This window comes from Diadema antillarum, unplaced genomic scaffold (assembly GCF_040938485.1).
Source record: "Diadema antillarum isolate AM-2024a unplaced genomic scaffold, OU_Dant_1.0 seq00001318_RagTag, whole genome shotgun sequence".
Taxonomy (NCBI): Eukaryota; Metazoa; Echinodermata; class Echinoidea; order Diadematoida; family Diadematidae; genus Diadema; species Diadema antillarum.
The window spans coordinates 14516-30596 of record NW_027272090.1 but is presented as its reverse complement, the minus strand read 5'-3'; the positions used below and the strand labels follow the sequence as shown (position 1 = coordinate 30596).

Sequence of the window (16081 nt, the reverse complement as noted above, 5' to 3'; positions counted from 1 at the left end):
ATAAATGAGGTATCAGCCAATCAGAATTGAGTATTCACAGACGTACATTATGTTTGATGTTCTGACTTACAAAATTGCTGTAGGTATGATCTCGATTTTTATGCAACAGGGCTCAGATGGGGTAAATGTTCCAGTATTATCAACACACTATATAAAGTATTGTTTGTTTGTTTTTTTCCTGTCTTCTTCTTGTTGTTTTTTGCTGAAGAGCAGCATCAATATCTATGGCAACTTTTGCATAGAGTTTGTTTCTCTGACTCACATTGGGAGTGGGAGCACTCCGTACCTGTGTTTTAATAATTTTAGGATGTTCTTGAGTTTGATATCGTTGGTAAAACAAGAACTGTTCATACTGGAAATCTCATATGCCTAGGTTTCATTTAATGTTAGCCATTTCTGATACAGGTGATGATATAGCTTTGGAGATGGTATGCTTGTAAATCCTTCTACTATTGATGGAAATGCTAGAAATTAATTTGTGTTGCATGTTTTGTTTTGCTGTCACCAGCCTCCAGATTCAATTTGGAGACGGAATGGAAGAATAACTTCCCAAGGTTACGAGAACTGGACAGGGTGAGCAGGAATCTCAAATTTATCATGGCTGTCCATTAAAACATAACGCCCATTTAATTGAAATGTAGAAACAGAGTGCAAATATTATAGAGGTGATTAGGAAACACCGATGATTTTTATACATTGTACCTTTGTAGTGCTACAAAACAACCTTTAATAATAGGTGGAGTCTAGCAGTATATTTATTGCAGGACATCCTGTATATCTTGTGAAGCTGGGGTTGGTAATTCAATCCTAATATATTCACACCTCAAGATTGTTTTCATCTTCTTTTATAGTTTGATTTTATTCTGTGAAGGAGTATACAAGGTTTTAAAGAGTTTTTCATCACTTTCAACGATTTACAGGCATTTGTAAGGTACACAGTTAATGTCTTTGCTTCGCCAAGAAAACTTGATGAGATACATAGCTGGAGTTCACAGACTCCACAGGGAAAAAGATATTGGAATGATATGCCACGTCACCAAAATGAAACTATTCAGCTCTGTGTGTGTCTGTAGAGCTGCATTTGGAAAGAGACGTGCTGAGTGGTATACACATACAGTGTATATGCAATATATGCAGAGCAGAGAAGTAGGTTGTTAGCTGACAGTTACAGATGACTTTTAACCCGTTGAGGATGGTTTGATTTTTGCTACAACACGTATTTCCCATAGACACCTGCCCGAGTATACTCAGGACTCGTTCCCAACAGGTTAAAATGTAGCAAAGCTTTGGGTAAGTTTTAGTAAGGAACATCATAACCACGATCATAACATGCCGGGAATGTACACTACGTATGCATGTCCCAAGAATGCATCGCTGAAATAATGTATGGATTTGATGCTATTGTTATGTGTATATTGTGCTTTGATTTCTTGACCTTTGACAGGACGAATTGTTTGAGAGAGCCAAGAGTGAAATGCTGGATGAGGTCATGAACCTGAATGAGGTCAAGCCCAAACAATGGTGAGTTTTATCCAGAACTTAATAGCAAAATTTGACACTTGTCCACAAGCGTGCATATGTCAGCAGTAGTCAAACAGCTATTCAGATAAATAGTGTATCACTGTATAAATAAAACGAAATGATAATAATAATAATAATCATAGGCATTATACAATCTTCTGGATGTGTAACTGTTGTCACTGGGGCGACAAAACCTTGTATCTACAAAATGTCAAATGTTCAGGAGAGACAGCCAAAGCACTATATCAAATGGGATAGCCATTCCTTTGACATGCCGTGGTGGCTTCGTTTTTGAGGGAAAGACAGCTAGGATTTGGACAGGACATCGCTTAACTGATTATCTGACTATTTATTTTAAAAAAAAACATTTTTATGAAAATTGAGATAAGAGGTCTTGTTACCCCAGCGACGACATGTATATCAAAGGGTTACAGGTGTGTAGAAGTGTGATAGAAATCACTGCAGGTCTTGAAGATGTAGGCTTTACTGACAGCGCATTGAACATATTTCACCATGTCATTGCACTGTTACATGGTGTGTGAACTGATGATGTGTTCTTGTTTTGTTGTCTCATATATTGACTTATATCATATCTGTCATTCTCCAGGGAAGAGACACTATCCAAGCTGCTATGGGAAAGTGTGTCCACCCACGTTTTTGAAGAGATCTACCTCCCTGCCTCACAGTCACCTGATGTAGGGTACGTAAGCGGATTCTCGTCAAATCTAGGCCAGCTAGAGATTGTGCAAGCAAGCAACCCCCTGCTTGTTGACCCTAAAATTTACCTTTCTGTGTACCCATAACAATTTTACAGTCCTTTAGCAGATACCCCTCGGCCGTAATCTGGCAGAACTGCGTATCTCCTTTAACACATTACGCCAGAAATCGGGTTTAAAGATTCAATGTTACACCTTTCTAAACTGAGATACGATGAGTTGCATTTTTCCTCTTTTCTCGGTCATAATTGGTCTAAAGAATTTATTTCCGGCAAAAAAATGACAATTTGACCTTTTTAAGTAGTAAAAATTACCAATTTAAAAAACTTACGCAGTTCTGCCAGATTAATCGTCGCCAAATTTTTGCGATCGTAATCTGGCAGAACTGCGTATCTCTGGTCACGTGCCCGGGTTGATCAGCCAGAACTGCGTAAGTTTTCGGCCATGCGGGGGGTTTTTCAGGCAGAACTGCGTATCTCTAGGAGTTACGCAGTTCTGCCTGATAAGCACGTGTTTCATCAGGCAGAACTACGTATCTCTTTTCGTGGTCAACCACGTGCTTATCAGCCAGAACTGCGTATCTCCTAGAGATACGCAGTTCTGGCTGATAAACACGTGGTTTATCAACCAGAACTACGTATCTCGGTCTATTTTCTGCGGGTTGTCTATCGTATTTTACCATCCATCCTCTCACTATTCAGCGGATTCAGTGTCAAAACAATGAATATTTTAGATCGAGTACAATTTTGTTGAAATATTTGTATTGTATAAAGTCATCATTATTGATTCACATTTAATTTCATTTTATCCATTCATTTGTATGTGGAAAATAACTTGCTTTCCCCAAATGTTGTCAGTCTGTGTTCATGTTTCAGTATTATTTAGCGGCACAAGAAGTACTGCTATACATCAAAAGCCTGGCTGCTGCTTGGGTTATTGTCGATCTCATGAAGCATTGCATTTTGATTAAGAATAATATTAGACTAGGTTCTAGATGTTAAGCTATATTGTTCATCAAGACTACAGGTACTACACTGTAGACCGTCTAGACCGTAGTCTATTCAGGCCTAACGATACACTAGACATCTAGAGACTAGTAGAGCGGTACGTAGGAATCTGCATACGATAGGCCTACTGATCTCATTATCCTAGTATTCCTACTCTATGCCCAAAGTAAGAGTAAGCCTAGACCCTTTTGGCTGAAGGCCTAAACTCTAAATATTTAAACTAAAGAATACTAGGAGCTAGGCCTGACTAAAAGTTTATTTACAGCTTTATTAGAAAATAAAAAAAAAATAGACCCTAGTTCTCGTTTGTGTCGACTCCTACTGTAGGCCTTATTGTCACTACAGTACTAACGTTAGGGTAGTAGTGTTCTAACCGTTACTATCTACGCAGGCCTATTAAAAACGTACGAGAACTCTCGAACTCTGTCTACTCGATTGTCTAGGTCTATGTAACATCCAGACGTCTATTTTGGGGCGTCATTATAACAGACTAGTAGATCAATAAAAATGAGTTTCTAGATTTTCTAGTCTAGACTCTAGATCTAGACTCTATATCCAGGTAGGGGCTAAATCTACAGCTAGACTGTTTATTGGGGATCTAGGCCTAGAAGGTACTAATGTTATAGTAGATCTAAGAACAACGTAAAGCCTAACCTGCCTATCTATAATGACTAACGGTAAGACTATAAAGTCTATAGCCTATAATGTCTAGTAGTACTAGGCCTAGTACAAGTAGTAATGTATAGAACACGGATCAAAATCTAAGTTTCAGATCTATTTCTAGGGCTAAATGTTTATAATTTAGCGTTTAACCTGTAGATTCTAGATTCTTCATATTACAGATTTCAAGAATGTCTGGCCGAATCAAATCTAGAAAAAATAGAAAACTGAGTAAAGACAGAATAACCGGCGATTCAGCCTAAGTTAAGTAACGGTAGGCCCCAGTAGTCTAGTAGGCCCCTACTGCACAACTCTACTGAGAGTACCGGTACGGTACCCGTATTAAAAAGTAAACTGTAAAAGTGTTAGTATTGGTCAATTTCTGACGTCTGTAGGATTGGATCGAAAATGCCATCGTTATGGACGGTATCCCAGATATTCATTAAACTTCTCGAGATCAGTCCCATAGATCCAAGCCCACTAACCGCTTATTACAATGAAAAACAAAATAAGAAGCTATGGTCAATGGATTACAGATATTGTTGTTCGCGTGACCTACGCTACCGCACAGTACATTGATTTCACGTACACTAACAATGGACAAGTGCTGCAGCAGTACTAAGTAGGCCTAAAGTTGACTGGAGCGTGATGTCAGACAAGATGCAAACTATAACGTTTGTTAGATCTAGAAATGCTCTAGGCTTAAAAAGCATTAGATTGTAGCAAAACTTAATAGTAAGGCATACCGCATATTGACCTGTTTTGAAGCCTGCCAGTCTATGAAGGGAAAGAAAGTGGCAATTTCCCCCAAGAGTAACGAGGGTTATTGCTTTAGCGCGACTGTCGTCGTGTACAATACACGTAGCCGTACCACGTACGACGTGTCTAGCTAGCTAGCTAGGCACTGCTAGCCTGAACGCGTAGCGCGTTCGTCACTACCAAGGTCGCGCACGCGCGTGTTAAGATATACCATGTCCGTGCGGGATGCAGGAACACCTTGGTCCAAGCGTTGTCGTAAGTCGACTTACGCAGTTCTGCCTGATTAACATCGGAAAATTCATTTCGAATCTCGACTTACGCAGTTCTGCCAGATTAATCGCCCTCTCTCCTCAGGAATTTTGCCAAAATTACTTTCTAAAAATAACTTTCTGTACCGATTCACAACTTATTTTTTGGCCCACTTGAAAGAGCATGAGAAAAAACACACAAAACACTCAAAACCTGAAAATCGACCAAAATCGACTTAGGGAGTTCTGCCAGATTACGGCCGCCCTCCCCTCCCCCTCTCCCTGCCTCAACATTTGATGTGACTTGACACGAGTTGGACATTGCTCAGAGACAAACTATATAATGATCACACACAAAGGCTTTGATGATAAGATACAATTATATTGCTTTTGGATGATGATATGATCCACATCAGACATCCTGAAACAGTTGTGAGACATCTGTGTGGATAAAAAAACAAACAAACATATAAAAAAACACACACACTTACACACACACACTAGGGGATTACGTGTCCATCAGTTAACCCGTTCCGTTCTGAAATCCCCTTAGACGTAATGCACAGGCCACCAGGTTCCCATAGGAAACGGGTTAAGAAAGTGTAGTAAGATATAAAGATTGACGAGTGACCACAAATGTGTGTGCAGTGCAAAACTGCTGCCATGTGAAGATTCCAGTGTATGTTGAGGATGAGACGAATGACAGTGGTGTGTGATGATGTTGTTTTGTTGTAGTCATTTTCATACCTGAGAGTGGTAGTTGCAATGGAAATACTATTATTATTATCAATATTAATAGTAGTAGTAGTAGCAGCAACAGCAGCAGCAGTAGTAGCCGTCATTTTATTATCATAAGTACATGTGCCAGTTGTTGCAGTAGAAGCTATAGTGAAAACATTAGTTGTACACATGTAGAAACACTTGTTCATTTATCACTATAATTAGCAGCTGTTTTCCCTTATTCAGCCATTGATTCTTCTGTTGGTCACTCATGTTGCATACGTTGATGTTTTGATGCCGTTTATCTTGTAAATTCGTTTCCAACAAGGTGTTTGTTTGTTTGTGTGTTTTTACTTGATTTGATATTCCTTCTCTCAAACTGGAAAGTTTATCTGTAAATGAACAGCAGTAAATACAGTGTATATCTACTGGGACATATTATTTTTGTGTTCTTTCCCAATCTAGAACATTCAACACAACAGTAGACATTACATTGAGGGACTGGGCAGAGAAGCTGTTGTCGAAGTCCAGCATCGAAGTAAGTGTCTTCTTGTCTTTACATTGTACCCTGCATCCGTTCAGTCTAGTGGAGAGTATGCCAATGCTTGAGTGAGGATGGGAAAGCAGTAATACCAACAGAGTCATTTTCTTAAAATGACAGCTGAAAAGAATAGAGCCATTTTATGAAAAATGAAAGAAAAATAATGATTTGAAGTTGACTTTTAGTATATGAGTTTATATCATACAAAGAGTTCTATCCACACTTGCACTGATCGTTGCTGGTCAATCTGTAAAAGAAAGGTTAAAACAGAGCTGCCAACTTGTGTGTTTTATGGTGTGTAGTGTGTTTATTTTATATGTTGTCAAATATAAGAAATTGTGGTTTTGATTTTAGAAATATTCATAATCATTGTCTTGAGTTTTCCGGTTTTTATCTAAATTGTGATTTTTGCCTTCAAAATATGAATCTCTTGCTGTGCATCAGCATGTTATTCCCATCAGCAGCTGTTGACAGCCTAAAAAGAAAGAAAAAAAAAAGATATGCCAGAGACCTTTATTGTATCCTTTTCCTTCTACTCTCCCCTTAACACTCCCCATCCTGCCCTGAAGGTTGGAAGTAACACACTGGTAGAGGAGTACTCCAAGCTGGTGGAGAAGAGCAAGACCAAGAAGGACCACGACGCCATCTTTGACGACCTCAAGACGGCCGTCAAACAGGAGAGTATAAGTCGGCACCAGTGGATGGAGCGGGCTGTCGACAACCTGGTGAGTGTGGTGGCTGGAAATAAAAGAAAATGAATAATTACTTAGCAAAATCCAACATAATGGAATGTATTATTTTTCTCCTGTTAGTTTGTAGGCATATAAGAGAAAGAGTGTCTATTCCTTTGCATGGCTACAGATTTCAATACTTCGTACATTTAAAATATTCTTTAAAGATTTCTTGCATTTGCAGTGCTGCCAGTGTATGTAGATGGATGATTTTATCCTAAATTCATATAAGGATAGAAACACTGCTTTTATGTTGTGAAATGTCGACACTTTATCTTAATGTACCGTCAGAGAGAACCAACTAATATACAGTTTAAGATTATGGATGTGTGTTGTTGATAATGATTGGTACGTTGTAGAAGCAGTCATATTAATACAAACCCAAATACACTCTAATTCTTCTAATCCCTCTTCTACGATATCCTGTGATTTTGAATCTTTGTCTTCCAACATTCACATGCCTCTTTGTTGACTCCTGACCTTTGACCTTTACCCTCCCCCTCTCTATGTGAATGTGTGTGTGACCTGTAGAAAGTGATTCAGCTGAATGCCTTGGAGGACCGTGCAGTGCCAGACAGGAGACAATGGGACCAGGCCATCCGCTTCATGGAGACCATGTGCAGACAGAGACTACAGGACAGTAAGTGCCACGCCCCTCTCTTCCTTCTCACACTGTTGTTTATTCACCAGTTTTCTACTTATTGGCTGTAGGTAGGCAAACTTGAAGAATTTAATGTCACCAGAGATGAAAATGTGGTCCTCTAGTATGTCACAAACCAGAGGATAAAGAGAAAGCTCCTGCTCATTAGCTTAGCATTATAGCCTACCTTGAAAGTCTTTGAATATAAATGGTACATTGTATGTTAGTTCAAATAGAGTAGAGTAGAGAAAGTCGTTATTGGAATCAGTTATTCAAGTTTGATTGAATGAGTGAACTTCAGGTGATTTTTATCAGTGTTGACAAAATCTCAGTCAAAAATATTTGATCTTTGAAAAAAAAAACCTCAAGTAAAATTGATGTTGTTTGTATCAACCCTTTAAATCATGCAATGCATGTGCTGTACCGAATCTTGTCTCTTCTGCGTGATGCCAAATCTTTACCTTCTCTTCATCTTGTCAATTGACTTCATCTCAATTCATCAGCAAAGCAAACTTTTGACCCTGAATAACAAAACCTCTCCTGATGATTTTCTAAACATCTGCTTCTTCTTCATCAGCTGAAGAAGCCATTCAGAAGTTGATTGGGCCTGGATCGACAGAGAGATGGATATACTGGAGGAATGTGACGGAAGACGAGGTATGAAAAGAGTCACATCTTGGGTACTCTGTCCAGTTGTATTGTACCACACTGGGGTAGGAGACATTTAAAGGCATAATTTACCATTTGCAGATGAAACAAAAACCCAGCATTAGTGCTTTAAAATAGTTCAAAAATGTGAGTTAGGGAAAGAAACAACCACTGTAAAAATTTGAATCCCTATAATCGATGTTAAGTATTGTTATATACACAAAATGTGAACAATAGTCATGATAAGAATGCTTCCAGATTAAACCGTCTACAGTTACGGTTTATTGAGAAAAATACTGATATTTCCATATATTTTAGGCTTTATTGCAAAAATTTTATATGGTAGGATGTTTTGTGATACAACAGACCTACACATATGCATCAAATGTGATATCTTAAACATTTTTAAAATCATTGCTCCCAAAGGTAAACTGGACCTTTAATGCTGCAGTTGTACTTGCAACAAACCCTTTAATGTACCTAATCACACATTAAAGTAGAGAACTAATATCGCAGAGAGAAAGTCACGCTGTGTGAGAGCTCTAAAACCAAGAAAAGATGTGTTTGGATATGTAAGTCAAATTGGCATCATGCCAGATATGGTATAATCATTTTGAATTGAAGCAGATGATTTTGTCTTGGTGTCAATGTGAACAGTTCCATGATGCCATTTTGATTTCATGTCTGTGAGATCACGTTGGAAGAAATCCCTCTTTGCTTTGAACGAACATTGGCAATAACCTACTCAAATTCCGACAAGAATGTTGTTGCACAGTTCCAAAGAGAGGATGCTTTTGGTTTGGGACACATTTAAAGAGTATTATAATCAGTTATGTAAACCCGTTGAGGACGAGTCCCGACTATACTTAATGGGCAAGTGTCTATGAGAAATGCGTGTTGTAGCAAAATCAGCCTGTCCTCAATGGGTTAATAGCATGGCTTTTGTGGATGTGTGCCTTAAAACCTTCCAAAATTGATAATGCAGAGCGTTCCCGTGAGTGAAAAATCCTTAAAAAGATATATTGAATTCCAAATATATGTTCGCGATGAAGACATGACTTGATTAATCCTTAGACTAAAGTTTCACAGTCCTACTGTATATTACAGATAAATGCATTATCACAAAAAGAAGTTTTGCTCTGTTTTGAATGGCTCACCCTCACTTTATTGTCATCGAGAAGTCCATGTTGATACCTGCAGAGACCAGTGCATGTAATGCACAGATAAATAAAATGTTGAAGATTCTGACTGCTTGTGTATGCTTTACCTGAGATTAACATTTTGTATATCACGGCTTCATTGCAAAAGTTAAAGACTACTCCGTAATGTATTCCTCACAGTCTTTTATGAACAGTCCAAAGCTTTTGAAACTGTGTACTTTGTCTCTGTTATGTATGTTTCTCCTCTGGGATTAATTTCTTACTCACTAGGTTCACATGATTCTCTGCCAGTCAATGCATTACTCATATCCATTATGATTTCTTTCTGGCTGTGACATTGCCTTTTTGAGACACACTTTTTTGTCATTTCGTGAGAATTACTGTGACTGCAGTACGGACTGTATTCTTGTCTCTCTAATCTTTCCGATCTCACAGACGAAGCGGAGACTAGCGAAAGAAGAATTGGAGAAGTTACTGCAAGCCACCGGAGTAAGTGAGATATTCATCATACATGTGCTACTTGTTGAACTGTATATTAACAGAAGCAGAACCATCACCGACTATTGGGGTGGAAGCTTGGTAGTCTAGTGGATATGAAACCTGTCTAGCAATCAGGAGGAGTGGGTTCAAATCCCACCCAAGTACAATCATATTTGCGCACATACCTGAGTATATGTGCCCGTGATTTTTATCATGGCAAGTTCTCAAAATGCTGAATAATCAGTGTGTCATGTTGATGAAGGGCAATTTGTCAGTCAGTTGCAGCAGAAACAACTGAATGCAAGAATTATTAATTGAATTGCTCTGTTGTTGACTGTGTGTGACATAGCGGAGGACTCACGTGGCCAAAATCAGTTTGTGGACAAAGAGAATACTAGTATCAGGGATATTGTCACCTTCTATTGTTAGGGTCCTGGTGTCATGTACGTGTAGGGTCATGGATCAAAGGTCATGGGGAATTATGAAAAATGCAACACCCTGTGTAGTTTCATCCATGCGTGAGTGGAGACAACCACATACATGTTGTATACAGTTATGTTGGAATGGATCAATTGAAGAAAAAAAGGGAGAACCAATTGCCTATATATCTACGTCATAATTTACATGCAATCCGGCTTCATGCTTGAATGAGCTCTATGATAGGAGCAGAGTAAGATCCAGCACACAAATCATTCAACATTTACTCTGGATTTAGATGTCCAGTACTCTTCATGTACATGTGGATTTCTACACTCTTGTGGTGAATCCATTTCATTTGTATTTGTGTTTTGTTGTTGTTGTTGTTTTATCTCCGTCATGGTGTCGCTCTCGCCCACACAGAAGCACCAACCTCAACTCACAGAAGATGAAATCACCACGGTAAAGAAGAACCTACAGACCAAAGGGGCGGACGTTGACACCAGCTTGGTGAGTGAGGGTGTTGTTGCTTTTCAGTTGTTTTGGTTCCCTTGGCATTTATCATTCAAAGAATAATGTGTACGCCAGCTCTTTGTTTAGATATTGCTTTTGATTCCACATGAATCAGAATTAAATGCTATTTCTTCAAATGATTAACACGAATGAATGCGTATATCCATTGCAATGGGCATCCCCTTCATGAGCCTCTGTTCAGGCCCAGTCACTTGAGTGACTAGCTGGCATAATATGTTTGTTGTGAATTATAATAGTAGTGACATGGAAATGTGTAAGTTATGCTTAGTCTAGGGCAAGGTGCATTCCAATGTCTTTTGTTAATCACATTAGTTCTATAGCGATGACTGACAGATGATGTCACAGGCAAAATCTTCATTTTGAAGTTGTCAATTTTTTTTTTTTTTTTTGGCGTATCCACATAATCTGAAGAAAAGGAGAGAAATGTTATAAAACATATGACATACAAGTAGATATACAAATATGTAGATATTCATTTGGCAATATACAGCCAAACATGTAAGTGATGTTGAGGGCATCATGACTCAACACAAGTCAAAATTGCATTATTCCTTTCATTAATTTTATGATTTTTCCCCCAATCAGATCCAAGAGACGTGGTACCCCCTGTTCAGGAAACACTTCCTCACTTCCTCCCTCCGTCTTGCCAATGACTGCCGGAAAGGTTTCTACCACTATCAGCAGGGACTCAGCGACTCAGGGGTGAGATTTACTCCAAAAAATTCCTAACCCCACATTTGTACTTCACGAATGCCAGCCAGATACACATTACCCCCCCCCCCCCCCCAAAAAAAAAAACAAACAAACAAACAAACAAACAAAACAAAACAAAACAAAACAAAACAAAACAAAACAAAACAAAACAAAACAAAACAAAACAAAACAAAACAAAACAAAACAAAACAAAACAAAAACAAACAAACAGGCAAAACAGAAACAAAGATTCACCAGTAATATTGAGGGATTAGGAGTTTTAGCCTTTAATATTCAAGCAGAGGACAGGTGATATTGGTTTTTGCATCACGATCTAAAAATTGATTTTTTTTCCCGGTGTTCACACACCAGGGGAAAAACAAACAAACAGACAAACAAACAAAAAGCACACACACAGCAACAGCACCAAATCCGTCAGCTGCAAATGAAGTGCTTTGAATCTTCCAAGTGTGTATGCCTATTAAAATGATGACTGGTGTATGATCCCATGCACCTGAGTCTGTGAATATGTGGCATATAAAGGGTAGCCCAGAAAGAATGGAACACCTAAGGTCTTTAATTTCAGCAGTATTGTTGCAAATATGTCATTATTTTGCACAATGTTGGGAAGGCCATTCATTTTCCAATGGAATGACACTAAGTTCTTCAATTTTGGTTAATGTGTTATGATTTCAGGACCATTTTTGTCAACCCTTGCAATTTTCAAAATGTGATCATTTTGCACTCTTAGAGATGCCAAAACCAGCGAGAATTTGGCTTGCCATAGAACCAGTAGCATTCACAATGATATTCACAATGGCATTCGCATTATTCACAATGATAACGGACAATAACAATTACCTTCCGCCCCACATTCCACACATTGTGAACGCAACTGGTTCTATGGCAAGGCGAATTCTCGCTGGTTTCGGTATCTCTGAGAGTGCAAAATGATCACATTTTGAAAATTGCAAGGGTTGACAAAAATGGTCCTGAAATCATAACGCATCAACCAAAATTAAAGAATTTGGTGTCATTCTGTTGGAAACAGAATGGCCTTTCCAATAGTATGCAAAATGATGACATATTTGCAACGATATTGCTGAAATTAAAGATCTTAAGTGTTCCGTTCTTTCTGGGCCACCCTGTATAGTACGTGAGGATTACCAATTGATCATACAGTACTGTATGCACAACAGCTAAACTTTCTGTGATGCACCATACATTGTACATGCCATGAATATGAAGCAAGAAATGGAGCAAGGATTGTCTTGTTTAAAGTTCTGAATCATGCCCTCATTTTCATTCATTTTGCAATGTTTTATATTGATATTGCTGCTCATATTGGTCTTTCCACAGCTGGAATGCCACGATATTGTCCTGTTCTGGAGGATACAACGCATGCTGGAGCTGACCAGTAACGTACTACGACAACAAATCATGAATACAGAAGGTAGGACAGAGCACCCCCACTATACTTTCATACTGGTCCTGGAGCTCCATGAGCTCTCGGTTTTAGTTCATTTTTATGCCTCCGCCACAAAGTGGTGCCGGAGGCATTATTTGTTTTGTTTTTCTCGTCCAAGTTACAATGTGTATTTTGACAAAAATTATGATCACAGAAGGTATTAGAGGGGCCCCTCACTTTATACACTGGTCCTAGAGCTCTGTGAAATAATTGTGCAGGGTGCTTCTTTTTTTTTTGGGGGGGGGGGGTTCAGTTTTTGCTTGCATTTCTTGTCCAATTTATTTGATTCCTTGTTTTGTGTTTGATTTGAGGATTTTGTTTGTGACTCTTAAATGACTCTATAGTAGTCCATCATTTTAACACTTCATATTTTGCTTTGTTCACAAAGTAGCATGCACTATGAAAGAACCTTTTCTGCCAACTGGTAGAGGTGTCTTGGAACTGTATTGCCATTGAATGGAAATCATCTTACACCCCAATTCCTATTGGTCCACTGTTTCCTTTCTTTTGGACTGAGACACTTTGCTTCTTGTGTGGGTGCTTCAGTGTTAATCAAGGGGGGGGGGGGGGGGGGGGGGTTGGAGGGGAATTATTAGCAAATGTTTGAAATGAACTATGATATAGATATATTTCAAATACTTATACTGATATCAATATCTTAGCACGAGAACCTGACCACCTTTATGTTTGATGATTTTTTTTTTTTCCCCAGCGAGGCGATTGGGCAAGGAGGTGAAGGAAGTCCTGGACGACTTCGGCGATGACCGATCAACCAAGGTCAAGCTGCTGACGGGCCGGCGGGTGGACCTGGCGGAAGAACTGAGTGAGTGAAGCTGCCAATTCTTGCAGTTTGTTGTTTATCTGATTTTTTATTTTCATGTATTTTTTTAATTTATTTTTTTTTTTAATGATGATGATGATGTTTATATCTACAGGAGTGAGAGTGGTGTGACTCTGTGTTTGCGTTGAAGTGAAGAACAATGCCACAATTATGCTTCCTCTTGTCTCAATGGATGTGACGTCCGTAATGAATGGTCAAGGGAGAGAAATCGCACTGACCAGTGGGGTAAACCCTTAAGGGTCAGTATCATTCTCCAATCTCCCAGGATATCCACGCTTGGCGTTTCCCAGGATTCCAGCCCACAACCATTATTTTTGTATTTTTTTTTTGTATTTCGTATTATGTTTCATTTTGTTTTATTTTTTGTTTGTTTTTTAGTTTGTTTGTTTGTTTGTTTGCTTATTTTTTTCAAGAGGTGCAGTAAACTCTCCTGTGTATTATACATCATGTATGATGTGGTCATCTCCTGCTTTAATAGCAGAAGACTTTTTTGTAGTTTCCAATGATGGGACAGAGCGTTTAACTCTTGCCACGTCAAGCACACGGCTTACCAGCGTGGACATAACCTCCTGCGTTGTAATGTCTACTGGTAATTTGTACAAAGTATGTATAAATATTAAGAGGCATTTATGTTTTATGGACCAGAAATTTGCTACCTCTCAATTTCTCGTCTCACTCCCAATACTTTGCTGAATCTGCCTGATGAAAACTGTCTGTGTGCTTCAAATACTTTGACATATATACCACAGTACATGTATGTAATGTACATTGTATGAGCTACTGTATTTTCCTTTGTTGGTGAGTGATTGAAAACAGACCTGGGTAGACTGTTGAATATCGTCATTAGATCTTTCACCTTGTGCACATGCCATTGATATACAATTGTACATGATGGAGTTATTCAAGAACAACAATAATACTCTTACATGTACATACAAATCAAAATGCTGTATAGAAATATTGTGGTATACTTTACATTTATGATATTTTGACTTCAAAAGTCATTTAACATTTACTGTAGTTTGACTGCAAAAGAGAATATCTAGTCAAAGCAGATGTAATTACACATGAAACCGAGAATTCTGTTTGTCCCTAACCCAAGAAGAAACATTGTGGGATCATGGACATGTGCCTCTAATTTTTTAAATAAAGTGATATTTACATTGTACAACTCATTGCTAATGAAACTGGTTGTTCTTATATCAAATTACAATTCTGTGTGGCCTTACAATATCTTGAAGACAGCAAGTTAAACTAACTTTTATTTGAAGGTTTGGTGTGTGATCAACTGACTCGGTCAGATGTAGGGGTCATTGACAGCTTTATAGGTATGCTTCTGTAAGTTGGTAAAGATCATCTCTTTTTAAAGATGATGTTATCTCTCCTATTATGGCAGCATAGTGGCTAACGCTGTCTTGACTGTACCGCTGCATGATTAGCTACATTGTATCACCAAAGAGTAAAGGCAAGTTGCTGTGTCTAATCCCCATCTCCTTCTAAAAGAGGAGTAAAGTGTTCCCCAGTGGGCAATAAATTGCCCAAATCATTTCAAAGTCTTGCTTCCCCAAAGCCATCCTCCTTCCCCAATTCCTTGAAATTCCCTTAAATCTCTACACAAATGAAAACAGTTTTGTGCATGTGTGTGAGTGGGTGTGTGTGTGTGTGTGTTTGTGTGTAATTAGAAAAGGAAGAAAAAGAAGAAGAAAAAAAGAAGAATATTTCCACTCATGCCCTGCAATTAGCTTCCTGGAGTTAATGGAATCATTCCATCAAATGAAGACCTAAAATATTTGTAGACATCTTTTCTTTGCAGACATGTGAGAGTTTTAGGAGGACAAATTGCGCTGCAGATAGATCAGACCCCAGAAGACTTGTGGTTTCACCCATCAGAGCTTTGTTGCACGACTACTTTTGGTTGGTGTCGATGTTCTTGTTCAGTGCACAGAATACTCCGTATTTCTCTCCTGTGTCCTATTGAGTCTTGGGGGAATTTTTCCCACGCGCAGAGGAGTGTGGGGAGAGAAAATATTCATACTCCCACGGATAAATAGAAGGAAAGCGGTCGTAATCCCCTCCTCTTTATGCGAAATTGGTTTGACCTTCTGGTTTCAATTTTCATGTCGCGGGGAAAGGAAGCTCTCAAAGTGTAACGGGGCGTTAGATGCAGCTCATTACATTCATTGTGTGGCAGTCACGGCAGCTTTTCTGTCGCCCAACGGCAGCTCAATGATTGTCGGTGCATTTTATCATCATCCCCGCAGTATTTATATCGTCCTTGTCTCCTCCCATTTCAAGTT

The 16081-nt window shown here is 38.7% G+C and overlaps 1 protein-coding gene across 1 annotated transcript in view; it reads left to right on the top strand.

The window, feature by feature from the left end:
- The window catches only part of LOC139708187 (dynamin-like GTPase OPA1, mitochondrial), a 34313-nt gene extending 20447 nt beyond the window's left edge, over nt 1–13866 (top strand). Inside the window, exons 18-29 of the mRNA XM_071620161.1 lie at nt 509–573; nt 1445–1521; nt 2129–2221; nt 6097–6169; nt 6742–6897; nt 7435–7543; nt 8121–8200; nt 9787–9840; nt 10672–10758; nt 11368–11484; nt 12835–12928; nt 13656–13866. Coding sequence (XP_071476262.1) covers nt 509–573; nt 1445–1521; nt 2129–2221; nt 6097–6169; nt 6742–6897; nt 7435–7543; nt 8121–8200; nt 9787–9840; nt 10672–10758; nt 11368–11484; nt 12835–12928; nt 13656–13774 — 1124 coding nt within the window. The 3' untranslated portion in view covers nt 13775–13866. The remainder of the gene's footprint in view (nt 1–508; nt 574–1444; nt 1522–2128; nt 2222–6096; nt 6170–6741; nt 6898–7434; nt 7544–8120; nt 8201–9786; nt 9841–10671; nt 10759–11367; nt 11485–12834; nt 12929–13655) is intronic.
- The last annotated feature ends 2215 nt before the right edge of the window (nt 13867–16081 follow it).